Source organism: Caretta caretta, chromosome 19 (genome assembly GCF_965140235.1).
Source record: "Caretta caretta isolate rCarCar2 chromosome 19, rCarCar1.hap1, whole genome shotgun sequence".
Lineage (NCBI taxonomy): Eukaryota > Metazoa > Chordata > Testudines > Cheloniidae > Caretta > Caretta caretta.
In genome coordinates this window covers 12678921-12705541 of record NC_134224.1, presented here as the reverse complement: position 1 = coordinate 12705541, position 26621 = coordinate 12678921, and the positions used below count along the sequence as shown (strand labels likewise).

General features: G+C 40.3%; 1 protein-coding gene across 42 annotated transcripts in view; it reads right to left on the bottom strand.

Annotated features, from left to right (window-relative positions):
- EPB41 (erythrocyte membrane protein band 4.1) overlaps positions 1-26621 on the bottom strand; it is a 191792-nt gene that overhangs the window by 20120 nt on the left and 145051 nt on the right. For 20 of the 42 annotated variants that reach the window (XM_048825629.2, XM_075121351.1, XM_075121349.1 and 17 more), the window contains 3 exons: positions 23622-23801; positions 21849-21899; positions 348-476 (listed from right to left, as the gene is read on the bottom strand). The exons of 2 other annotated variants lie outside the window; for them this stretch is intronic. In XM_048825629.2, the coding sequence (XP_048681586.1) occupies positions 348-476; positions 21849-21899; positions 23622-23801 (360 nt within the window). Of the gene's footprint in view, positions 1-347; positions 477-3612; positions 3746-6554; positions 6617-8115; positions 8180-17364; positions 18739-20224; positions 20489-21848; positions 21900-23621; positions 23802-26621 lie in introns of those variants that run through there. 20 more of the 42 variants (XM_048825583.2, XM_048825619.2, XM_048825620.2 and 17 more) reach the window with 9 other exon arrangements.

Genomic DNA, 26621 nt, shown 5'->3' with positions numbered 1-26621 from the left:
AATTAGATAAGTTTATGGAGGATAGGTCCATCAACAGCTATTAGCCAAGATGATCCGGGTTGCAACCCCGTGCTCAGGCATCCCTAGCTTCTGATTGCCAGAAGCTGAGATTGGACAACGGGGGATGGATCACTCGATGACTGCTTGTTCTGTTCATCCCTACTGAAACACCTGGCATTAACCATTGTTGGAAGACAGGATACTGGTCTAGAGGGACCATTGGTCTGACCAAGTATGGCCATTCTAATGTTCTTATGCTGTCTCATTCGAAGGATTAATAAAAACTTTGCACTTACATAATGTTTCATTTAATTAAATCCTCTGTGAGTTAGGCAAAACATTTCTACCTGTGCCGCTTCGTAGGTGATAGTCTTGGTCTCTGTGTGAACAATGGGAACTTCTTTTGTTGGAATTTCACTTTTCACAGCATTGGACACGTCAGAGATGGTAACTGTCTGAGTCTTCACTAGGGGTGGCTATGAAAGAGGTTTAAAAAACACAACAACACGTAGCATAGTTACATACTGATGATGTTTCTGGTAAACGCTCTGACACTGATCTGATAAAAACATCACAGACTGAGAAACCAAGTCTCATCCTAGAAATCTTGAACATTTTAGCCCTACAAAGAGTTTGATACATGTTTTAGAGGATCAAGCATTGAACCAGCAAAGTCAAGTCTGAGGCTTAAAACACACAGTAAAATCTTCTCTGCTAACTGAGCTGTTCTCTCTTAAATTAGACCAAGAAAGTCATCAAGGGTTAAATAGTCAGATTTACTATGAATGTACTATACTGATTAGCTTCCGAATTATGGGATGAGGACCCCATAGAAAACTACCAGTCAGACCATGACTCTGTACTGAAATATCAAAATTGATGCTGTAGAGACTGGACAAATAAAAAGTTAATCATGGCTCACTGAAGCTTTATTCTGAATGCAAACAAAGCCATTTCCATTGTTAAAATACCCATCAATCTGTGGTTCACTGGCTTTTATTAAATCAATGTCAGATACAAGTCTTTAAAAGAAAAACAGTGTGTGTCTTGAAAGAGAAACTAGAAAAATCAGTTCTTCCACCACCTGGTAATTAATCAAAAGAGAAGATAATGTTAGCAAAAGACCCACAAGGTTTCCCCAGCTTGATCAGTTTCTGCTCACCTTCCCAATGTCTGCCAGTTGCCACCTTGATTATTAGTAAGTTAAGCGGTCATCTATTTTAACATAAATGATTGATATTCAGCAACACTGAAGCAGGCAAAAATCTCTGCCATGGTGATGGTGGGATTTGAAATCTCATGACAATTACAATGTAAACGTAGACTTTTGACAGAGCTACAATTTGCTGAGCTACATTAAGTTTCAGCCCTGAAGCATCTCCTTTAGCCTGGTTTCCAAATTTTCTGCAATATAGCAGTAAAACCACACCAAAACCTCATGATAACCACCTAATTCCGTGGAATAAAATTAAATGTGGTAGCCTTTGGAGTCTGCAAGTTTGATTTTACTTAGAACACAGGGCACTTGTGTCAAAGGAACACAAAGGCCATTTTTCATTGAGGCATGTCTGTCACTTTATGCAAGGCTAAACTGGAGGGGGCTCCGTTGCATGGACTTTGCAGGAGATTAACTGGCTGATCAGTTTGGGGAATGAATTCAGGCCATGTAAACATAATTCCTCATCACAGATTTGTTTGCTGCAGTGTTTAGGATTTCATTCCAAAAACCAAAAGGGAGATCTGAAAAAAAAGGAGGCATTCTGAGCTTACAGTTACTACCTGAAAACAGCGAATGAGTGTGGGAAGCCCATCATCAATATTCGAGTCGTGACACTCTCCATTTAGCTTTCTAAGTGGATCTCTTGTAAAATAATTTTCTTCAACATTCTCTGCCTCCTCCTCTCTCTGACAGGGATGCAGTGGAGGTGAAACAGAAATTGTAGGAGTCTCCACCTCAGACTGCTCATCTGTGTCATCTGTCTTTTTCACACCTGCATAACCCTTTTCACATGTTAGATCATCCTTGCTCGCAAGGATTACAGGAGCTCTCTCCTCCTCCTCTCTGCTTAGGGAGGAAGTGCCAAAGTCATGACTTTGTAAAGACTCTGGTGGAGTTGACATTTGGTTCTCACTAAAGGCTACTGAATACTTTGGGCCCTCCAATTCAAAGTCAGGGTTAGTACTTTTCCTCTCTGTCACTGCATCCACATCCGTTCTGGGGGGAAAGTCACACAGACTCTAAAAAGAAAAAAAATACACAAAAATGCCAGAGAAGGTTAGGAAGAATGTAGCTTCCTGAAGTATAAAGGAAAATAATGTCGGTCTCTAACTTACACTGTATTGAGGCTACTGCATTCTGTGCACAGCAACAGGTGGACTTTAAACAAACAAAAAAAAGCCTGAAAACTCTGTGTGTAATACACATTGCATCCAGCGGACATCCTAAACACAACCTTCCAAACGGACTAGTTATCCATGTGCTTTAGGGTTATGGAATAATAATAAACAGCTGCCTCTCCCTGGCACCTTGAGAAATCACAAGGCTGATTCTTGACTTAAACAGTCTTAGCCTAAATTAGGAAATAAAGGAGTAACTGCTGTATGGTGGATGGAGAATTCTGTGCACAACCAGAAATTGTAGGTATAAAGACACCCATCACTGCACTGAAATTATACTCCAAGTCCATTTCTTTTCCTTAAAATAACACTTTAGTGGAAATGAGGGGGGAGAAATGGGCACAAAACAACCATGAGCCACTGAAAGAGCATCATTGTCACTGGGAACTCAGACAGCCTGTGTTCAGCTGATTAGAACTCACACTGTGTAGCACCTTTGAAAGGTAACTGCAGGGGTCTTGTTATTGCAGCCCCTAGGACAGTGGTTCTCACCTATTTAAAACTGTGAGCCACATATGCAGCTCTCTGTGTTATGTGGGCCACGTCCACATAATATATATACTACCTGTATAGCCCTAAGGATGTCACATGGGCTGCAGCTTGTATGCTAATTGGGCTGCAAGTAGCCCTTGAATTGAAAACCATTGATCTAGGATAACTAATACAGACATTGTTGTAAAGGACATGATGCTGTTGATAATGTTATTGAAAGAAGTCAGTCCTGTAATCAACTGATTCAATTATCAAGAGGCTCCCAAACTGAAAGAAACCACTGGCTCACCCAGGAATTATGATGTATCCTTACTCAACATAAAGTAATCATTATTCTAGAGTAGACAACCAGATCAACTGACTTACACAAAAAATTAACATACTCCTTGTTTAGCTCAGGAATCGTGGAAGTAAGCTATAGCTCTACACTGGAAAACCAGATAGTCAAGCTAATGTCTACTGACCACATTGTGGTTGAATACGCAATTAGGTTTATTCCCAAAACAGATTAACAACTGCATATTGCAGTATGATTTGTCCAAAACTATTGAAACACATGTACCATACCTTGTTGTAATAGTAACAGTCTGAGCACAGAAACCCTTACAATACCAACCCTCATAAAGTTACAATATAATTAGTATTAGCAACAGTACATTGTAGAAAAGACATGTAATAAACCAATACAGCCTCCCTAGAAGAAAGCAAGTGTGTCTGTAGCACCTGAGGTACTTTGGAAGACTGTGCCAAGCCAGAGGATTTAACTAAGGCTGGAGCTATTCTGCCTTCCATTCTGCTCTTGTTAGCAAGTTCTCAACTAGGTCTTCTTACATCTCTGGGAGCCCTCTAGCCAGAACTTGAAGAAAAGGAACAGTGACAGAAGAGAAGACAAGAGTTAAAACACGCACAAGATAAAACTTGCACAAAATCATCTGTTTTCCCAAATGCCCAGTGAGTACAGGAAAAATATTTAATACACAAACTCATGTCAAACTCATAGAGGACTGGGTTCCATTTTAATTATGGGCTGTGACCCAAAGCTAGGGTCTTATCCTATCCTAGAGTCACAGCATTTCTTCCACTGACAATCTATTATTAGCATAAAAACAGAGGATACAATAAGCAGCCTTACATAGTAACTACAATTTTACTATAGTTATTAAGTTACAGATGCATTCAGTGTCACTCAATGAGGGCAGGGGAAAAGCCTCAAATGATGCAGCTCATTAGCTAATTCTTCTCTTTATTTAATTGGTAATTTGCATGGCTAGTTGTGGTAAATGTACACAAATAGGACATACAAATACATGTGCATATTGTATGCACAACTGCCTACCTCAACTTTTGGAAAATCTTGCCCTGCAAGTGTTACCATTAAGCCTCAAAAGTTACCATTAAGATGATCAGAAGACATCATCACATTGATTTACATTCAAAAGGTTTTCTTAGCAACCGCAAGAACTATAGTCTTTGATTTAAATTAAAGCTTGCATTCAGCGGAAGCTGCATATGCCATAGGGTCGAGACCAATGTATCAAGTGGGTCGGAAGTCTGACATCCCTGATTTAATGGCTCCCATTTGATGGGCCAGCACAAATCCGTTTTAGGAACTATGACTGCTTTTTATTTAAGGACAAGTTAACACTTATTGTCACTTTGTTGGTGTGAAATGATTGCTCAATTCTAGATCTCTACACTCTAATGTTATGGATAAGGTAAATCACAGGTTGCTACTTATTAATAATTTGTGTTTCCTGTAAATTCTTTGAATTTTAACTTGGGAAACACATTCAGAGGTGACTAAAAATAAGGACTACCAAGATAGATGATATGCATAAACTTATTTCTGATTGAAAATATTGCTTTTACATGTATCTATACACACACTTTAGTGATGCCAATTTTGAACTACTGTTTAATGTAAGTCAGTATATTGCAACTACCTTTCACATTTGGGGGGACAATGAAAATTGTCAGCTTTTTCTGCCCATGTGTTAATCTCATTTTAAGTGCTTGTTTGGCGTACTGTCAGCCTACCAAGTACAACTTTGTTATAAATGACAAAGTTTTGCAAACTAGGGGCCCGATCCTGGGTCTTCGGTAGGAATGGAATACACTCTAGAAGCACAATTTTCTTAAACATCAACTGTGAGATTAAGTTGAACAGCAGGAAAAAATGAAATCCCATGAAGAAAGCAACAGAGAAAAGAGAAAATTGGAACTGTGTTTAAGATCTTACAAGAACAGAAAAATATTTTGCAAGTAAATGTAACTTTCATTGTGAGTGTATATAAAAATACCAGCACTCAAAATGAAATCTACAATAAAGATAGATTGGTTTTCAATAAAGCAACATCCTGAAATAAACATCAACATGCAAACTAAAAAACTGGAACCAAATCATGATAAGATCAATTGACCAGAAGTGCTTTGTTCTTCCCTTCCTGTTCCACCAGTACACCAAGGGAGCCTAATTAAAAGCTATTTTTATCTATAAACAGATATAATTACCTATTTACACACACAGACTTTTTTATACAAATACGCCTGTGCTTGTTCCTGTTTAGAAATACTGTCTACATGCAGGCGAGAATAGATCATCTGTTTATAAAGATAAATTGGGAATTTGGACATCTGATCTCATCAAGATGTTTTTTAATTTGCAAATGCAAAGGCACTCCTGTTTTTTAGGACGATTAAAAGCCTGATTTTCAGAGCTGCTAAAGCCTCTCAACTTTGACTTAAATCAGCAGACGTGGAGGGTGATTAGCAATTCTGACAAATCAACCCATTAGTTTCTAATGGCGACTTGCAATAAAAAACTAATCGCACTATTTTGCATAAGCCATACACAGTGCAGGAAGAGTACAGGACAAGATGCATTGCACCATCTCCTGAGAACAAAAATGAATGCAATTAAAACAATCATCCTGGGAAACCCCAATCACAGTGCACTTGATGTTGAAAAATACTGAGGACACCGCTACATTTATTTAAAGTTACAGTGAAAAAAGTGACACTAAAACCAGCAATTCAAATACGGGATAAATTAACAACAGACTAATTGTGTGGCTGATACCAAACACCACAGATATTTTTAGTGGTTTAATATATTACTGCTTTTTAACGGTACTTTTTATCAGCAAAATATATGAAGGCTGTTTCTTACCCACCCTCCCAACATTCAGCCAGTTGCTCATGCTTAGCTGTCAAGTTTTCCTACTCTGTATCCTCCCTCATTCAGAGCAGTGATGGCATAGAGCACATTTCCACAGAGATTGTGCTGACTTTCTCATAAAAATTTTCAATTACTTTACCATATGAGAGAACTGTGGAGGGAGTGTCTAAAGTGGTAGTTAAGCCACCAAAACTGCCAGTTACTGAATGTATCTTATAAACATTTAGGATGATAATATTAACAATACCAACTTAAAACAATCCCCTACAATCAGAACTGAATGAAATTTACAAATTCTAACTAGCTAATCTTTCTAATCAACTTTTTGTTCAGTATGGAATTATCAGTGTCAAACACTTACATTTGTTATTAGGTTATCCCCAAGAGACAAGTGTATGCATAAGCAAACAGAATCGATGTAAATGCCTACAGATGCACAATTAGCCATTAAATAGAAGACATTGATTTTGCAATGAACTACACTCACCAGTAAGAATTCCATAGATCAACTGATGAATGTTCTCAACCTCAACAAAGCTGTCAGAAGGACTCGAGCAAAGAATATTATAAAGCAGTAAATAGATATGTTTAATTTACAACACCTTTTTACACATTATATAGCTTCCCGATTTCCCAAGACAAGGAAAGTTAAGGCTTTACACCTAGGACAGCAAAAGCTAGCTTTTATTTATGGCCATCAGCAGTGAGGTTGCATATTTTGGATTGGTTTTTAGGTCGCCAATTAACTGACAATAATATCCTGATGATTAGCCTGTCTCGTAATTTCAAACAATATTGTACTGAATACAGATCCAAATCCTACAAGATGCAGTGTCACATCAATTCCCAGTGCATCAAAGGGAATTTCAGTTGCTTAGCAACTTGAAAGATCAGTACCCCAGTAATTTTATTACTAAAGTAATTTGCCAAGTTAAACTATTCCAGGGCACACTTCCCTCTATCTTTACAGAACAACTGTGTTCTGGAAGGCCACAGCCCAGGATGTAGTATTGCTGGTGTGAGAGGTTGCACATTTGCTGTTCTAATACTCCTTCCATGGGGTACCAACTGCCTTTGGAAATGAACACTGCATTCAGAGTCAGTTTAGCAGCTGCAACTGAAAATATACTAGAAACACAGTCAGATATTAAAACTGAGAAGAGTTAATAATTTTTTGGTGGCTTCATTTCCCTTACTCCATCTCCAGATACCATTAAAGCCTCAGATCTGAAAGCTGCTCCACGTGGGCAGAGCCTGTGCTAATGCAGAGCTCCAGTGAAGTCAATAAGATTCTGTGCAGGTCCCAATCACGCAGAGAAGCAGTGAGGATATGTGAGGATCCTTGTTCAGGGGGTGGTTGGTAAGGGAGCATCAGATCTAGTGGTCAGGGCTTAGGCCAGTGACTGGTAGGGGAGCCTGGGCCCTCCCACTCCACCAGGCTCCCACACAGGGCTCTTTGTGGACTATCAGTGATCTGACACTCAGGTGTGCTTAAAGCTGCCCTGGTAGGACCACTTCCTTTCATCACCCTGCAATTGTCCCAAGGTTGCCATCTGGGTTAAGGTGGTGTGTTCACTATAAGGCACCTTTCAGTGGTTGCGGATAACGTGAGAGCTTCCTTTTTCTCAGGGCCGCAACTGCCTCCTTCCATGGTATGGCCCTCCCTCCTGGGCCAGATCAGTCCTAGGGCTCAGGCTGGGGCAGTCCAAACAAAACGAAGGGAACTCATACAACCCAGAGTTCATAGGAGAGGGAGAGGGTGATGTTTCCGTCTCAGGCTGTCTCTGAAGTGGGTCCCTCCCTTCCCTCAGGGACCTTTAAGCAGTTTAGGGAGAGATTCTGCTTCCCCTCTGCTCTTCTCTGCTGAAGCTGCAGGTCTGCTCTCTTTCCTGGTCTGCCACCAAGTGAGCTTTTCTCCTGCCTTTTAACTCCTCCTCCAGTTGGTCCATTTCCTAATGGTATGGTGGGGCAGGACTAGCTGACCCCAGAGTAGTTCCTTAACCCCTTGTTTGTATATCCCATCACAGGATCTTAGATTGCTTACTCACAGTCCAGTTTCACTTTCTGCATGATGATATGAAGCAGCATACAACTCCAAAATGAAACAATGATCTGGATAAAGAGAATAAACTCAGAACTGAAGAGGTGCTATAAAGAAAATGTACTCTAGTTAATTTATAAATGACTCTTCATGTAGGGATAAGCCTTATGTACAATTTCAGTCAACTTCAAAGTAAGCCCATTGCTGAAACAAGGCCAGATAATTTTATTGCATGAGCCTAGGGGCTGGGAGTGCGGGGGGGAGGAATGTTGGTGTGAGTGGGGGAAATCAAAGTTGGTTAGTTTGGGAAGTCAGTGCTCCCCAAACCCTGACAGGTACTAATGGAAGGTTGTTATTTTTTTTTTTAAATGAGCATAAAATTCTTTGCCTGAAACCACATTTTTCCAGGTACTGTGCAATGAATTCATATGACTGATAACACCACAGAACAACTGTCATGTAAAAGACCCCAAATGTTAAAAAATATTTCAACATCATTAGAATCGCTGACCAGCAAAGTTCCATGCAGCTTTAAGTTAGGAAAGAATGTTTCCCATGCTGGTTGCAGGACAGATGCAACTACTGTAGCTTTTCCAAACTAGTTTGTTTACATTCAATCTTAGTAGCGAGTTCTAAGAAATGTGTTACTTGCACTGAGCAATTGAGATAGTGCCAAATGATTTTTTAAAGCTATTAGGCTTCATGAGCTTTAGTCGCAACAAATTATTATGGCAGTATTATATGGCAGTGAATGGGGCCTATAATGGCAACCTAGTGGGACCATTCACTTTAGTGGTACTAGCGGAGCACTGCACTAGTTAGTGATTAGCTCTAAAATAAAGTAAGCAAAAAATTATGGATTATAGATCCACTTTTTGTATAAGACTGCATGGTACCAGGTTTGGCACAAAGGGCTCACCCGGACAAGAGTGTGTTAGTCCAAATAGGTTGTAATGCGGGAATACTTCCTGTTTTGTTAACAGAATAATAGAAAGAGGGTTCAGATTTGCAACAACATTTATTAACAATAAATGTACATATTTACAAAGCAAATAATCTGAGAAAAATAGAAAAGAAAAAAAGTGTTCCAAAAGAGAGCGTTTTAGTTTAAAAAAAAATAAAATCTTATTGTAGTCCCCATGCACTGACTGTTAACTACACCATGTACCACTGGTATAAAATTACAGACACTTAGTGGCACAGACACAGAGTTCATCAGGATGCACATACCTAATACTGGGTACTTGTCAAGGAACATAGCTCAGGAGTCCTAATCTGTCCCACAGCTCCATAACTGAGAAACACTCCTATAAGTGAATGTGTATCTATCTAGATCTCCTGGGTCTTTTCTAAAAAGTATTTTTCCTACTATCTATTGGAATATGTCTATTGTCTATACTCTGTTTTTATCTGTCACACACACACACACACACACAAATCAATGAGGCTAGTGGTATAATTTATACAGGGAAAAGTTACTAACCCTAACATAAATTAACACACTTTGTATCATTGATAATCATCTTGACAAGCTCAGAAGTGTAGAATGTGAACAGATTCTGATTTCACTCTGGTGAGAATCAGGAATAACTCCAGTGAAGTCACACAAGGGTGTAAGAAAATCAATCTCCCTTTTTCTACTTGCCCTTTGATCATGTCCAAACCCCATTGCTTGCTGTTCCTCACTATACCCTTCACAAACCAAATAGGGAAATAAGGAATAAGAAGTCTGCAGAAGAACTAGTCTAGTGCATAAATAGAGGTTACTTACCTGTAACTGGAAGTTCAATGAGATGTGTTGTTCCTATGTGTATTCCACGTGTGGGTATGCATCTGCACCATGCACCCAAGTCTGGAGATTCTCAGTAAGCAGTGTCCATACACCTGCACAATGGCTCTCCTCATACTCCAGACCAAGGACATAAGAGGTAGTGCCAGCTGATGCCTCTCTAGATCCTCTTCTTATCATGAATCAGATAAGATCCAAAGCAGGGGGAAGAAGAGTGCGTAGTAGAATACAGATAGGGACCACACATCTCAAAAAACTTCCAGTTACAGGTAAGTAATCTCTATTTCTTCCTTAAGTGCTGGTCCCTATGTGTATTCCACACATGGGTGACTTATAAGCAGCATGCAGACTAGAGGAGAGCATGAGAATGCAGTCCGTAAGGATGCTTTAAGAACTGGAGTGCCTACAGCCGCACGTGCAGAGGAGGCCTGAGATAGCCTGTAACTTTTTGTCAATGTGTGAATGGAGCTCCAAGTAGCCACTCCACATATATCCAGTACTGGTACTTCCTGGAGACATGCTGTGGAGTGGACCCTTACCCCTTCCTGGGGAGGAATACGCACTAATTGGTAGCTCTTGATGACGCAACCAGAAATCCATTTAGAGATTCTCTGAGAAGATACTGCTTGTCCTCATGACCTCTCTCTTATAGTGACGATCTTGGTGATTTTCTGACTGGTTTGGTCCTTTGCAGGTAGCCTGCAAGGACTCATTTGACATCAGGGAATGAAGTCTTCTCGTCAACAGAAGCACTGGGTTTCGGGAAGAAAATCAATAAATGGAAAGACTGATTTAGATGGAATTCAGAAATTACTTTAGGGAGCAATTTAAGAAAAAGGCGAAGGGAAACCTTTCTTCTCATGAAAAATGGTGTATAGTAGGTCAGCCATGAGTGTTCCTCTCTCACTCACCCTCCTCCTGGCCAAACTAAAAGCAATTAAAATTGCAACCTTTATAGAAAGGTGGGACATAGAGCATGTGGCCAAAGGTTCAAATGGTGGCCGGATAAGTATTGACAGGATGAGATTAAGATGCCACTGAGGTGTAGGCTTGGCCACTGGTGGAAAGGTCCTGACTAGGCCCTTTAGGAATCTAATTATTGTTGGGTGAGTAAAAATGGAATGCTCATATACTGGAGAAGGAAGGAAGGCACTGACTGCTGTGAGATGAACCCGCAGCGAGCTAATGGAAAGACCCAAATTCTTCAAAGACTGGAGATAATCTAAAATGACTGGGATATCTGCAGGTTCTGAGGAAGACTAATTGTGCCATCCCAGGTGAAGAAGTCTCTCCCCATTTAGCTAGGTAGCATTTCCAAGTGGAGTCTTTCCTACTCCATGCTGCTAAAAGATAGCAGCAGGAACAAAGTCGCTGACCTGACCTCATAGTTGGAATGATCTGTTAGGAGCCAGTTGTCCAAGATTACATAGCCATGGCATTTCATTTGGGCTGCCATCAATGAGAATACATGCATGAATAGCTTGGGTGCAGCTGCTAATCCAAAGGGAAAGACTCTGAACTAGTAGTGTTCCTGACCTACCAGGATCTGGACACATTTTCTGTGGGATGGATAAATATCCACATGAAAATAGGCATTCTTCAACTCGACAGCTGTGAATCACATTCCCTCCCATAGAGAGGGGATCATTAATGCTAGTGTAACCAAGCTGAATTTTGACTTTTGAATAAAGATGTTCTGCTGTTGAAAGTCCATTCTCTGTCTTTTTTGGGGACTAGGAACTATGGGGAAATAGAACCCTCTGCCTTGATACTGAGATGACACTCGTTCTATTGCCTGTCATTAGAGAAGAGAATTTGCCTCCTGGCAGAATTCAGAGAGTGGTCCCTGGAGAGGGATCAGGAAGGAGTTTGAGTGGGGAAGGGGGAAAGAAAAATTTGATAGAGTAACCATGGTGGATGATTTCTAGAACCCAATTGTCTGTCATAACAGAGTCCTAATTGTGGGTGAAAAGTGTGAGACAGCCCCCAAAGATAGGGGTAGGGATATAAGTGGTTGGCATCAATAAAGGCAGGCGGTTCTTGACAGACATCAAAAGTAGCCCTTAGCAGGAGGGTGGACATTATGGTAGCAAAGGGGATGAAAATTAAGGTCTCTGAACTTAGTTGCTTGTGTGGAGATTCAGCCAGATCCTGATGGTAGAATGATTGTGGAGGTAACAGCACCAGAGGCAGGTGTATAGAACAAGACTAATCTCTTTAGGGCCAAGGTGCAAGTTCCCAGGAATCAGAGGGTCAATCTGTCTTTCAACACATGCAGGGACTCAAAAGTTCTCTCACTGAATACATCTGACTTGTCAAATGGTAAGTTCTCTATGGTATTTTGCACCTCCCTGGGGAACCCCAAAGAGTGAAGCCAAGACTCACATCTCATAATTACACCAGTGGCTTGCCCTCTAGATGCCGCATCTGCTGTGGCTTGCAGGGATGTTTTTGCTGCTAGCCTGCCTTCCTCAATTAAGGTTTGAAACTGGGCTCTGTCCTCAAGGGAAAAGGTTGTCCTTAAAATCTGCCAGTCTGAAGTAATTAAAATTGTACTTCACTAACAAAGCCTTACAGTTAGCGATATGGAACTACAGGTTCATAGATGAGAATATGTTTCTTCCCAAAAGGGCCAACCTCTTGTCAGCCAGGGTGGCATTATGGTGTTGTAACCTTCTCTTTCTGTGGCTGCCTGCACGAAGTTGGGCTCTGGGTGCATGAAAAGAAATTCAGCGCCTTTGTCTGGGACAAAATGGTGCCTCGTCTCTTAAGTGTGGGGGTGCAGGAGGCTGGGGTATGCCAGATGACCCTGGCTAGTTCCATGATAGCCTCATTTACTAGGAGAGCCACTTTGCTGAGACCTGTAGGTTGCAGGATATCAAGAAGCTGATGGCTGGGTAACTTGGTCCTCTTCCAGTGGGATCTGGAGGTCATTCATCTGCAGGAGCTCCTGATACTGCCTATGGTCATCTGGCAGAGATGGTGAAGATGGAGCATTTGCTTCATGCAGTGAAGAGGATGAGATCCTTGTCGATACCATCAGTATCTGTGGATTTGGATCACTTCCCCCTTGTACTGCAATGGATCCAATAGATGCTGTGTGGAAGTAGTGTGGTAGGGCTTGTGGACAGAACCGGGATGTCTGCCATATGGGTCCCATGGAACCCAGTTGAGGGGGACCCCCTGCATCAGGTACCAGCGGTCCCTGGAAGAGTCATATCTGCATCTCACCATTTCCCTGTCAAGATTAATCTATGAGGGGTTAATGGGCTGACCAGAACATCTGATTTGTCCAAGTAGGTGACTTGCTCTTGCTCCACCAGTGGGACCGTTGGTACTAGAGGGTGAACACTTCTGCCGGAGGGTTCCTAGACTGTCAAAGTAGTTTCTTCCTCTGCTGTGGGAATGTCTCTCCAGAGAACCAGGCTTAAAAGGAGTGGGGACTGAGGATAAAGGAGGAAGATATGCTCCAGTGAGGTATAGGTGTCTCTGCATGTCCCGGAGTTCTGGGTTGTCCAGTAGCTGTGACTGACAGTTCCAGTATGTCCCAAGATGTTGAAAGTGAAAGGACTTTAGAATGGTGGGCTGGTACTACTGAAGAGTCAGGTGCAGCACGCTTATATGGAGCCAGTGGACAGTGGTCTGTATGTTTAGCAGTCGGAACCAGTGATGGTACTGACAGATCCTCTTTCATGCTTTACCTTCCTGCCTGGGAGTCTTAAGCAGTCCTGAGCCCTTAGGATCCACACATGAAGGCTGGAAAGAGTCGGGGGTTGGGGGGTCTCTTCTTTTAGGAGCAGATCTGGATGGGGATCTGTCCTTGTAACTAAGAGTGCCTTTTCCTTGTGCAAAAAGAAAAGGCGTACTAGTGGCACCTTAGAAACTAACCAATTTATTTGAGCATAAGCTTTTGCGAACTACAGCTCATCAAAGCCCTGGAGAAGGATTCCTTGGGCTTAGGAGTTCTAGGCTCCAGTCGTGAGCTTGTGCTCAGAGGGGTGCTGCTTGTTGGTTGACACTGATGCATTGGGATGGGGAGGAGAATGTCTCTCTGGCCTGGATCAGAGTGAGGTCTCATGGCCCTCTCCATAACATGTTTCCTCAACTGACGCTCACATGCTTCATGTGTTCGTGGGGGAAACAAACAGCAAATGCTGCTCTTTGCTTAGATATACATCTAACCCAGACAGTAGAGAACATTGATGCCCATGATTCACAGACGAGCAAGAACAAGAGATGCACAGTACCAGTGCATGAGGAGAGACTCCAAGAAATGGAAGAAACTAAGCTAAACTATACAATATTAAAGCTTTAACCATGCTAAATATTAAAACTATTTACAGGCTGATAAGAAAAACTGGAGAAATCTGTGGATACAGGATTCTGACTCAGGCCATGCGGCAGTAAAAAGGAACTACAGAGCCTCAGCCCGGCGCACAAGGAGAGCAACTGTGCATGTCCGACAGACTAAGACTCTCCAGACTTGGTAGCATGCTGCACACGCATACCCATGTGTGGAATACACATAGGAACCAGCACCAGAAGATCTACTTCTGTATTCCAAGAGAACATCCAACTGATAATACTCAAATTATCCTGCTATATTTTTGACATTAGTACTGGTCACGAGATCAGTTTAAGATCTCACAGCACTTGCTGGTACCATTAAATCTTTGTGCACCACAGTACAAAGGAGTGATGCTGCCTCATGAGACTGATAGCCTGTGGCACCAAATACAATGATAGAAGGTACACTGAAGCACTATATGACATACAACTTGAACAGCCTATTTTAAAAATGAAAAGTGTACTAGGTAAGGATGTTACTGGTCCTCTGCTAACAGACCTCATCTGAGTGTCTCCAATTAAAATGTAAATAATACAGGTTTTTTAAAAAAAATTATATCCAGTACCACTTATCTATTTTAATATATTTTATCTTCATCATTTAATCTGAATTTCAATAAGTCCTGAGTTGAGGAAAAAAAATCTCTGTGCAAGTTTCAAAATGCTAGCGTCATAGTTAGTAAAAAGTCCCCAATGATGCCTGGGCCTGAAACAGACAGCCACCGGGGAACTCAAACCCACCTCCCTGCTTCAAAGTGCTGATAACTTTTAAAAGAAAATGTGGGTAAGACCAAGAGACACTTTTGCATTTCATACCACAAGGGAGTTTAGCAATGCTAACATAATAAAAATAAATTAAGATTCACAGAATTTAAAATGACTTCTATTTAAGTGCATGGATTATATATACAATCAACTAATTTATTCTGGAGTTTTGAACTTCGCAACCCAAAGACCAAAGCCTTGAAGAGAAGTCTCTTATTTCTGCCTCTAACTGGAGCGTGCACCCCCAATTTTACATAACCACACAGAGCACACACAAGTCTTAGTTAAACAAAATCTTGGTGTGATAGTCAAAGATATTAGAATGAAAAACACTGGAAAATAACTAAGACTAATTCATATTAATACTGTTAGTAGCCTCTATCCATTTAGGTATTTATAAAGCACCTAGTGACCGGTATCTAGGTGCTGCTGAAACATCCTGAGTTGTAACAGGTCATGAAGGATTACGTGTAAGAATGCAGCCTTCTTCACATTAAACCTAGGCAAGGTTACAGTTTATGCATCCTGCTGACATGTTTACTTGAGTAGCAAATATTCACAACCTTTTCAAATATTCACCATCAGTGCAACAGACCTCAATTACACTATTGGCCAAACACAAAGAATGACAACAAGATCAGCACTGGCACGAATTAATGTATGACACTGGCATGGTAACAACTGGCCAGTAGGCTACATGGTTTGTGGGCACTCCACTCCATCTTGTCCTCTGAAGTGGGGATAGAGCAAGATAAATTTTTTCCGTATTTCACGAAAGCTCTGCGACATCTACCTTTAAACTAAGGTATAGTGTGAAACACCTTATTCTGCACCTAATCAGCCTGACATCAGAAATTACCTATCTAGTTGTAAGGTAACAACTCCTCTTGTAGCACCTTTTAAGAACATCTCAGTTCCAGAAACAGTAAATCATATCTCTGCTAGCAATCGACATAAAAGGAAAAAATATCTCCTTGCAAGCTATTTAAAACTGACATTTTGTACTACATTAAGCGTACAGAACTCTTTATATTGTGGCAAAATACCTTGTTCGCCTCAGTAGGCTCAGTCCTTTTTAGCCTTGACGACTCAGGTTTGGGGCAAGGCGAATCCTTATAGGTGGCACAGGGTCCTGCGACTCCTCTCCTCAGTCAGTCCCTTGTGCTTGTTTTCCTTCCCTTCTGGGGAGCGAGTGCAGCCTCTCTACTCGGCAGGTTTGGTGCCTTGCTGCAAACAGCCTACTGGCAGCTTCCCTACTCCTCCCACTTCTACCACCCAGAGGAGGGCTTAAAAATGTCCCAGGTAGTTGGAGTCAGCTGAACCTAATTGGTTCCCTAGCTACCCCTTTTCCAGCTGAATCTTATTGCCCTGTGATTCTCTCTCCTCAGTGGATAGGGAGGGGCCTTTTAATCCCCTAGGGACTAATTACTACCCCCCTTTTGTAGCTGTTTGTCCTGGGTTTACCACAATATATACACAAATGTGTATTATTCATAAAATGTTTTTATTTCAATGCTGCATCTTAAGTTGACCTTAAGGAAAGCACAGAAAGACAATAAGCATAGCAAAGTGTATATGATTTATTATGTATCACAAAAATACAGGGCTGAAAGGGACCTTGAGATACTGAACAGATATGCAAGTGGGATTTTACTGTCCTTACCATAAAAGGTGGTTTTGTGGTAATACTGTACTTAAATATGCCCTGTAAGCAAACAAAGAGGTGGGAGTCTCTCCAGGATAGGTGAAGATGTAGCAAAGAAGACCTACTTATACACATTTTCAAGAGATCCATTGCAATTTTGACTGGACAAAATTTCAGTCTCTGACACTATAATTACTCTCCATCTAGAATTCCAAGAAGCATAAGACTCTCCAGTCTAAGAGGAGGGAAGAAAAGGGTAAGACCTCATAGATAGTGAAGGCAAAATTTTAAGTCTCTTCCTTGATGTTCCCTCACTCAAAAAGCAGATCAGAAAGATGGCGGCTTACAGGAAGTGAACGTAAAGGCCAACTCTAGGATACTAGGTTAAGGCTCCATGAATTTTTAAATGTGGACAAGACCACATCCTAAGGATGCTTGAAAGTAATGCAGTATTTACCAGGTATTTCTGTGAGAAACAGACTTGTTTGAAAGGTATAGATCTAATCTAATGTAAGACATGCACCTTCACAATGTGTTTGGATGATAAGCTGACCTCTACATTGCTAAAAAGATATTAATAGCTTGTTCAATTTCTTCAGGTCCTCTTCAGAGATAGTAATTAAGTGCTGAGAAACATTATGTGGGGCTCTCTCAGAATCTGTATGCAGTTCAAAGATCTTTTACTGATAGAAACCAGTCTCATTTCAAAGTTAACTTGATAAAGAGATTATTTTATTTAGGAAGTTCAGAGACAACCTGAATAGAACAAAAGGATGTAAACTCTTCTTGTCCTAGAGCGATAGATCTCTTGAACACTACGTTCAAACCTCTTTCTAGGTAAGATCCCAAAGAATGCACCTTCCTAGTTCCTTTTGACAAGGCAGATATGGCTGTAGAAAGCATGGCCTTGTGATGATTGATATTTATTGTAGTTGTTATTTCAGGGTATTCTCTCTCTCTCTTTTTTTTTTAAACAGGAGTTTCTAAAGGAGTCTTGTGAGAAGTTGATTTGTCTCAAGTCTAGCTATCTTAAATAGCACCATATTAATCTCAGGCCTCTGGCTCTTTAAATATAGTGGTAAGTATTTTTTTCTAGTTATAGTGGTTTGGGGGTACAAGAATAGTTGTGCCTTCACTCCCAGGCATTAACTACTCCTCACTTCTGAGATGATGTGCTGTGGAAAGCAAACTTTTTTTTAAGTAGCCTGGGGTCTCAGTTTTAACATCTTGTCCTTTCCAATTCCTCCACAACAATTCTGGTAAGAACTCATATACCAGAAGCGTTCAACACCCTGCTCCCATTTCAGGTTCTCCCTTTAGCTTTTGACCCACTGATCCAAATTCCAGCTTCCCCACTGCTCTTTCCTCCCACTTCCTCAGGGGAATCCTCCTAAATTTCACAACGAGACCTACTATTGGTGTTCTCCATTCATTTGCCTACTGAGCCTTATTCTTTAGATCCATCCAGTGCATGATTCTTTTGAAGTGGCATTTCCCCTTAGTCTGTGGATGCATATCAATGTTACCTTTAATTCTTAATTTAGTTTTAATGTTTTTAAATAGTTACAAAGGAAAAACTGTCTATTATTGTTTCAGTATATACTGTTTGGCATCAATACAATGTTCAAATTTATTTTTAATAGGAAGTTTATGATTATGGTACTAAAAGGGTATGATGCTTTTCAATTAAACTAGTATTAACACAAAGCAAAATCCTGAGGGCACAAATGGGAGCGCTAATCTGAACTCATAAGTATTCAAGCAGTACTGGCCAAAATCATGAACATTCTCATGAGATTAAAAACAAAACTAATGTTTCACTCACTAACTAGATTCTTCCTAGCTAAAGTTCTGAGACACTGTTCAGAGAGCCTCAATATATGCACTTATGACCGTAAATAGAGATGCAGATGGGATATTTGAAGGTTCACTATTATCCTCCTACTGGAGAACATGTGCACAATTCCATGCACTCTCATAATAGATTTGTCTCCTTTCTTTTCCCAGTACATACGCACATGTGCACACCCACCCACACGTATACTTACACATGAACTTTCTAAAATAACATTGTGTACATAGATCTATAAAGAAAAATATAGACACAGATTTTAGTCCCTTTCATCCAAGTGTCTTCAATTCTTTTATAGCTCCTTAGTGTGAATACTGATGGCAGATCTCAGCAATATTATTTCTACACCCATAAGCTAGAGAAAGCAATAGAATGCAAATTACAATGGGAAACGAGTGGGTTGGCTCATCTCTGTCCCCTGACTAATATACACTGAGAAGCAACTGCCCATCTTACCTCTACTTTCTGAACCAGATCTGCTCAGTCCAGCTGAGCATCAAATCTTGGCTCTCATACAACCGGATCATTAACAATACAGTCAAGTTTAAACTTAATTATAGATCATTTAAACTTAATTATAGATCATTTAAACTTAATTATAGATCATTTAAACCAAATAATCCAGATATATACAAAAGTGCTACAAAAAATAAGCAGCATGCAAAGGTTTTGTTAAAGAAGTCAAAATAATAATTGTTTTAACACTACGATTATGATCTGGACATACTGCTCTTTTACATGTTTTGATAAACTTAACAACAATACTATTAGTCAACATGCAGACACAGGATGTGTACTTAACAGCATGTTACTTCCATTTATATGGCCATAAGTACACACACTTCAGTGAGTTCAACACAAATTGAAAGAACATATATCTACAGTGCACCAATGGAGTCAAATTCAGGAAACAGATTAATTTAACCTTACAATAAATAAGTACTGCTTTTAATGAGGGTTTTTCCCCCAAAACAAAAGTTAGACAGTATTTTCATTCAGAGGAGAGTTCACCTATGAAAGATAAGCAGGGATGCTCGTGCAAAGACAGTAGTAAGACCTGAAAAGGATTTTCTATAAAGGGGACAGTTGAAGTAGTCTGTCCCTATGTACATATATGAATTATCCCTAAGACAGCCACTGACACCAAGCCTTTTTTAAATTAAAGAAAAAAGCTATTTGTATGCTAATACTGTTTTCTTAGAAAAGGAGTGGTTATGGATCAGACTCTGTACACTGTTGTGAATGATCTTAAGTCTTTTGAATAAATATTTGAGACTGAATTTTCCCCACCATAAATGCTATAAATGTACACAAGTGCTGGGTTTAAGAATAAGAGTAATCTTCAATCAAGTCTTTTCATAAACTGCTGTGCAAGAAGTCTTTGAAGTGTACAGAAGCAAAATAGCCACCATCAGCATGTCCACTTCAGTGCTAAAGACTTTCACATAGGTACTCAATGGGTAACATGCTTTTTAAAATTTAGTCTATGGATCACCAAGGCTCAAATTTCAGTGCATTACTGCAGGTCTGGCAACCCATTGCCACTCCTTTAGAATCCCAAATCATACACTGTACCAAGCAAAATATTGTGATCAAAAACATAGTTGCAGAGCGCTCATAGGACAATGAACTACGGAGATCAGAAGGCAACACATAGAAGACACAGTAGAAGATGCAGTCAACAATTCAAGAGCTGTGGTCATGGAGGTTTCAATTAGGCACCCTGTTTCCAATCACAGAAAGACCAACCACCACACAGTTAGTGCAAGGATCACAAAAAGGGACACCATAAAGGGAATGTGAGGAGAAGGAAAAGTACTAGAGTATAGGTGGCACTTTTTGAGTGATTTCTGCTCCTCAGGAATTGGAATAGAAACCTTTGGAAGAATGTCTTCTTTTGCTTGCTGGGGCAATGATGTCTCAGAAGGCATCTGCTTTTTTATTTTGTCTTCATCCTGTACTAACAGAGGACGTTCCTGTGTCTGCTTTCGTGGTAGAAGATCAAGAAAGACAGAGAGATGAACAAAAATGATAGATGGGAAGTGCTCAAAATGGTACTTAGGGATGTACAAAGTGTTAGGACAGGTCTTCCAGAGGCTCTGATCAATATTTTATTACTAAATTGGCAAACTGCTGTGAATGACAAATTCTGTGGAGGCTCAAATCAGGATAGAAGCACTTCAGTAATATCCTCTAGCTTAACTTCTGAATATGATCATCTCCATAAAATCCACTAATCTTAGGGCCATGTTCACGTGTGGTCGTAATGTTCACGTGTGGTCGTAATTTCCCTTTGAGAGAAGAATAATTTAAAATCTAGTACTTAAGTGTTCCACAACTGAAATGGTTGAGAACAGTGAATTTTGTTGTATTACAAATAGAAATGGTAGTATAAAAAATGCAGTCTTTTATAACTTCCTGTACTATACTGGCCTTAAAAGTGACAGTTCATAAGGCTTGACATCTAGATTTTAATGCAGATGATAAAATCTTGTTTTGAAAGTTTTGAAAATTTTGCAAATGAAGATAGTATCAAAATTTCCACTTTTTTCAAAATGATATTGTAGTTATGAATGCAAAATATTCAATCCCTTAGAAATCAGGAGTATGGAATATGAATATTTTTAGTAGTAACATTCCAAACTCCCTGGATTTTGTTTTACATTTTAGTGCATCTGAGTCTTCAGAATCTAAAGAATGTGAAATTATAATGAACACAGTATCATACAAATGCTTTAGCACTTGTGAAAAATGTTTGGGAAAATTTATTGCAGTTTATTCAAGAAATGCTTTCCATCCTTTCAGTTGGCCAAGCATAGTCAAACCCGGTACATCTACGAAAGAAAAAATTTGGCCCTAAGCTCTCTCAATTGATCCAACCTCCTTTGATCAGTCTTGTATTTTGGGACTGGTTCTTTGCACACCCTTAAGTGATGAGTATCAGGGAGAAAGTAGCTGGGGGACTGGGCAGCAAAAGAAATAAAATAAAATGCAAGAGTAACATGATTATTAAAACAAAAAACAAAACGGAAAAGAAAGGAAGGGAAGACAACATAAAAAGAACAGGGTACTGTTAAACTTTCATAATAGTTTTTCTTTCCGAATACACGGTTACATCTTCATGCAGCTTTTCAACCAGCCATGCGCCGAAATAAGCAAATTGAAAGCTGCAAAAGCTGCAGCAGTGCAAATCCTTTAAGGTGTTAGGTCAGGAGGTTGTGAGTTAATGTTGCCAAAAAAAAAAAAAAAATGTTACTCAGCAGCTGCTGTTGAGTTTTTGCTTAGTGCCATTACAATAGCAAATTTCTGGTTCAGAAGCACATGTCATAACAGCAGCTTTACCTCTGGCCCACCAACCCTTCTTTCAGAGGATAGGACAGTGGCTTTCTTGACCTGGACATACACAAAGTGTGTAAAGTTCAGTTGTCTGGTAATGTAAGATACAGGAATAGTAGAAAGATAACCCCATATAGAATGCCAGGATTTTTGCAACAATAGTATAATGGTACATCAGCAAAAAGAATTATATTACATTCAAATTTATCTTCCTTATACATTTGATAATGACGTGAAGGCAAACTAAAATACTATCCATGTGCCTTCCTGCAGGTGTCTCATGTTATGATCATAAATCACCTTCACTGAAATGCCATTTTCAGAAGGATCATGTCACAGGTGGTGGAACTTCCAGAGACAGGTATCAGTGAAGTGATGCACATAGGGCTGGCACCACCCTTAGTACAGTGTTAAAAAATTGCTAGCAAACCACTGTAGTTGCAGGTTGGTAAGCACACACTATTCCCGTCTTATGAAATACTCTTACGGGTGGAGACCCCTACACCATCTCTACTGGAAAGCATCCTGCAGAAAGGCTTCTTAAAATAAAGTTCAGTAATCAAACTCTAAAGTGGCTTCATGTGTTTAATAAATTAATTGGCAACTTCCTCCTCCTCCCCCCAGATTATTCCATGTTAAAATTTCCACACTTGCATGGTTTAAAAGTCAAGCAAAGAAAAACAGTCTCCACAGCAGTTGGAGGCGAGGTGAGGGGGCGGAGAGGTGAAATCCTGGGCCTACTGAAAGCAGTGAAAGTTTTGGCATTGATTTCAATGGAGCTAGGATTTCACTCCCTCCCTTTAAGACAAATAACTATCATTGCTCAAGAAATTGTAATTAGTTTGATCTAGGAGCTTTAATTATGAGTTAAGTAACAGCAGTAGTAATATGACAGGGCCCATCCCAGTAAGATACTGACTACCGGTAAGGAAGAGACCAGACAGCAGACTGACTGATCTCTTGGCTTCTCCAGCTTACTTGTATTGAAAAGTAGTAACATTCTTATGTTATGCAACTAAACAAGAGGCCTATGAATGTGCATAACTGCTACAAATATGGATAACACTTCCCTAAAAAGCAATTATGTTTCTACCAAGCCAGGGCCCAACCCCTTGTATACCCCAGTGCCCGTGAGGAGGCCCACTGATGTTAGTAAGACATCTCACTGGAATATGAGTACACACGGGCAGATCCTGACACAAGATCAGGGCCAAGTTACATACAAAATTCTCTTAACAAGGTTCCTCTCTGGCTTATCAAGCCTTGTAACTTTTGGTTCTTAGAGGCACCATCCAAAATACATAATTTTTTTTCCTCCATGGCTTGTGATAATATCCTTGAAGCTAAAATTTAAAATTACAATCCACATCAATTTTGACATTTTCTATTTTGGAAGGTAAGATTTACCCCCACCTGTATTTTGAATAAATCAGATCCCAACATAACTATTTAAGTCTGTGCTCTTGTAATGCTGAAACTGATAGCAAGAAAACAAAGTTCTAGTTGCAGCAATGTTGCTACAAAGCCAGATAGGAAGCTCCAATATTGCTTTATACTGTATCACAAAAGAATTGTGATTTAAGCTTAAAAAAAGAAAAGAATACCCTCAGCAACGATGCTGTTCTTAAAACCCACCAAAAGAGACATCTGAAATGTCCCCAACCAGAAATATAAGATGAGCCAAGTTTAGTCCTCAACTATTTAAAGATGTTCATTTAACGTCAGTATTTAGTTGCTACAATATAAAATCAGTCAATACCACATTTCATAAGTACTCACTCCTTCCACTCCGGTGGGGACCTGCCCATTGACGTTAAATGTTCTGAAGGGGGAGTGAGTAGACAGGCGCTTATCCCATTCACTAGGCCGGGACTCGGGGACGGACTCCATAAAGTTCTTCTTCAGCTCACTGATGTTAGCATGATGTTTCTTTATTTCTTCTTGAGTTTTATCTAGTTCCTATGATTTTAAAAAAAACATCAAATGAAGATGCACATAAAGAGAGGCCATCTAAAATTGCCTGTGCTGCCAGATATCAAGTGGAGTACCCCAAGGGTCGGTCCTGGGGCCGGTTTTGTTCAATATCTTCATAAATGATCTGGAGGATGGTGTGGATTGCACTCTCAGCAAATTTGCGGATGATACTAAACTGGGAGGAGTGGTAGATACGCTGGAGGGGAGGGATAGGATACAGAAAGACCTAGACAAATTGGAGGATTGGGCCAAAAGAAATCTGATGAGGTTCAATAAGGATAAGTGCAGGGTCCTGCACTTAGGACGGAAGAACCCAATGCACAGCTACAGACTAGGGACCGAATGTCTAGGCAGCAGTTCTGCAGAAAAGGACCTAGGGGTGACAGTGGACGAGAAGCTGGATATGAGTCAGCAGTGTGCCCTTGTTGCCAAGAAGGCCAATGGCATTTTGGGATGTATAAGTAGGGGCATAGCGAGCAGATCGAGGGACGTGATCGTTCCCCTCTATTCAACACTGGTGAGGCCTCATCTGGAGTACTGTGTCCAGTTTTGGGCCCCACACTTCAAGAAGGATGTGGATAAATTGGAGAGAGTCCAGCGAAGGGCAACAAAAATGATTAGGGGACTGGAACACATGAGTTATGAGGAGAGGCTGAGGGAGCTGGGATTGTTTAGCCTGCAGAAGAGAAGAATGAGGGGGGATTTGATAGCTGCTTTCAACTACCTGAAAGGGGGTTCCAAAGAGGATGGCTCTAGACTGTTCTCAATGGTAGCAGATGACAGAACGAGGAGTAATGGTCTCAAGTTGCAGTGGGGAAGGTTTAGATTGGATATTAGGAAAAACTTTTTCACTAAGAGGGTGGTGAAACACTGGAATGCGTTACCTAGGGAGGTGGTAGAATCTCCTTCCTTAGAGGTTTTTAAGGTCAGGCTTGACAAAGCCCTGGCTGGGATGATTTAACTGGGAATTGGTCCTGCTTTGAGCAGGGGGTTGGACTAGATGACCTTCTGGGGTCCCTTCCAACCCTGATATTCTATGATTCTATGAGATAGCAAGCTGCACTCAAAGTTGTTCCCAATTTCCATTAGCTGCACCTTAGGATTTCTCCATAACCTTCTTTGCCCACACCTCATTCCTTCCAGGAACTATACAGGTGGTTTCACACTAGTTAACAAAATGTGAGATGAGAAAATGACTCCTAAAACTAACTGAGCATCTACTTTATGTCAGAGTAACCAGTGCACCCAAGCTAAAATGATAAGGATATGGAAAAATGCTAACTCTTTATTCTGTGATGCCAGGTTACAGCATAAATGCACAGACTTCATCACAAGTCCATTATTCAACTAACTCATTCAAAAACAGCCTCGCCTTGCAAGTAAAAACAGAGTTTGTTTAAAACAAAGCCTTTTGACTAAAACAGGCTTAAGCTAAACAAAGACATTTCAAGACAGCGCAAAAACCAAGCAAAACAGAGTCATTGGCAAATCTGATTTTGCAAATTCTATTCTCTATACATTCAATTGTTTTTCAACCTATTAAGTCACTTTCTTATGCAAGACTAGATTGCTTGCATTTGCTTTAAATTAATACCTGTCACAAGAGGCTACTCTGTTGTCTGGTCACCCAGTCCCGTGACTCTGCACGCTTACCAAAGACAGACTGCCTTCAGCTAGCAGGAATAAAAGTGTGCTTAATTAATATAGCTTTCTCTTTTGGCGTATCCATGGGGAACCAATAGTTTTATCTTTTGTCCCACATGAAAACATGAGATCAGTGTCTGCTAGTTAGAAAAAGCATGAACAAGACTGTTGAAGACTCCATGGTAAGCTCAGAAGCTGGAATCAGCAACACCATGCAGAGGAGCCCTGCCATGGATTCTGGATTGAAAGAACACAAAGATCACTCCTCTTGTTTAGCCTGCACCGGTAAGAAGCACTTTGTTCACATTTGGACTTCCCCTGCCAGAACAGTATTAACGTGGAAACTAAAGTTAGCAAGATGTATCCCACAGAAGTTTGAATTGCTCTTGTACGCCTCTTTTAATGAGCAAAGCACTCAAATAATTACACATTTTTCCTATTCCCCTTTTTTATAAATTTATGAAGCACAGAAGTTCAAGATCTGAAGCAGTAACAGTTTTCAATAAAAACAGTTCAAGAACATTTTCCTGCACTCAGCCAGTCTGCTGGATTTAATCTGATCTGCCAAATACACAGAATAAGAAGGAAGAAACAATAGGCATCACAACCTTTTTAGTTGCCCATTTCTAGCTGAGGGTCTGTGAACACCTCTAACAAAAGTGTTTCGGGTGGCAGGGGAAGGCAGTAAGAGATTGAGGAGGCTGAGGCACAATGAAGCACACTGGAGCATACAATACATGTGCCAGAGCCAAGTTCCACACTAGCAGGAAAAAGCCATTTAAGAAATACAAATTTTCATTGAGAACAGATAAACAATTAGCTTATGCATGGCCTAAACAAATGGTGGGTGAAATCCTCATTGCACTCTGACTGTAGATGACTCCTGTTGACCATTTTACTGATGTCCAAAAGCTTAAAATTGTAGCAGTCAGAAACCAAAAGCCACAAAGCTTTAAATTAAGATTTAAAAAAAGGCAGTTAGTACATTTCATTTTCAAAAACAACTGCTGAGAAAACCCCTATCAGCTGCTGAAGCTGTAATCGTTAATAGAAACACAACACACAGAAAGAGTCAGTACCTGAAGCCACAAAGTGTCTTCCGTAACAATGTATAAATATATGATTGGAACGTTCCAGTCTTCGAGATCTTGTTTGCATGGG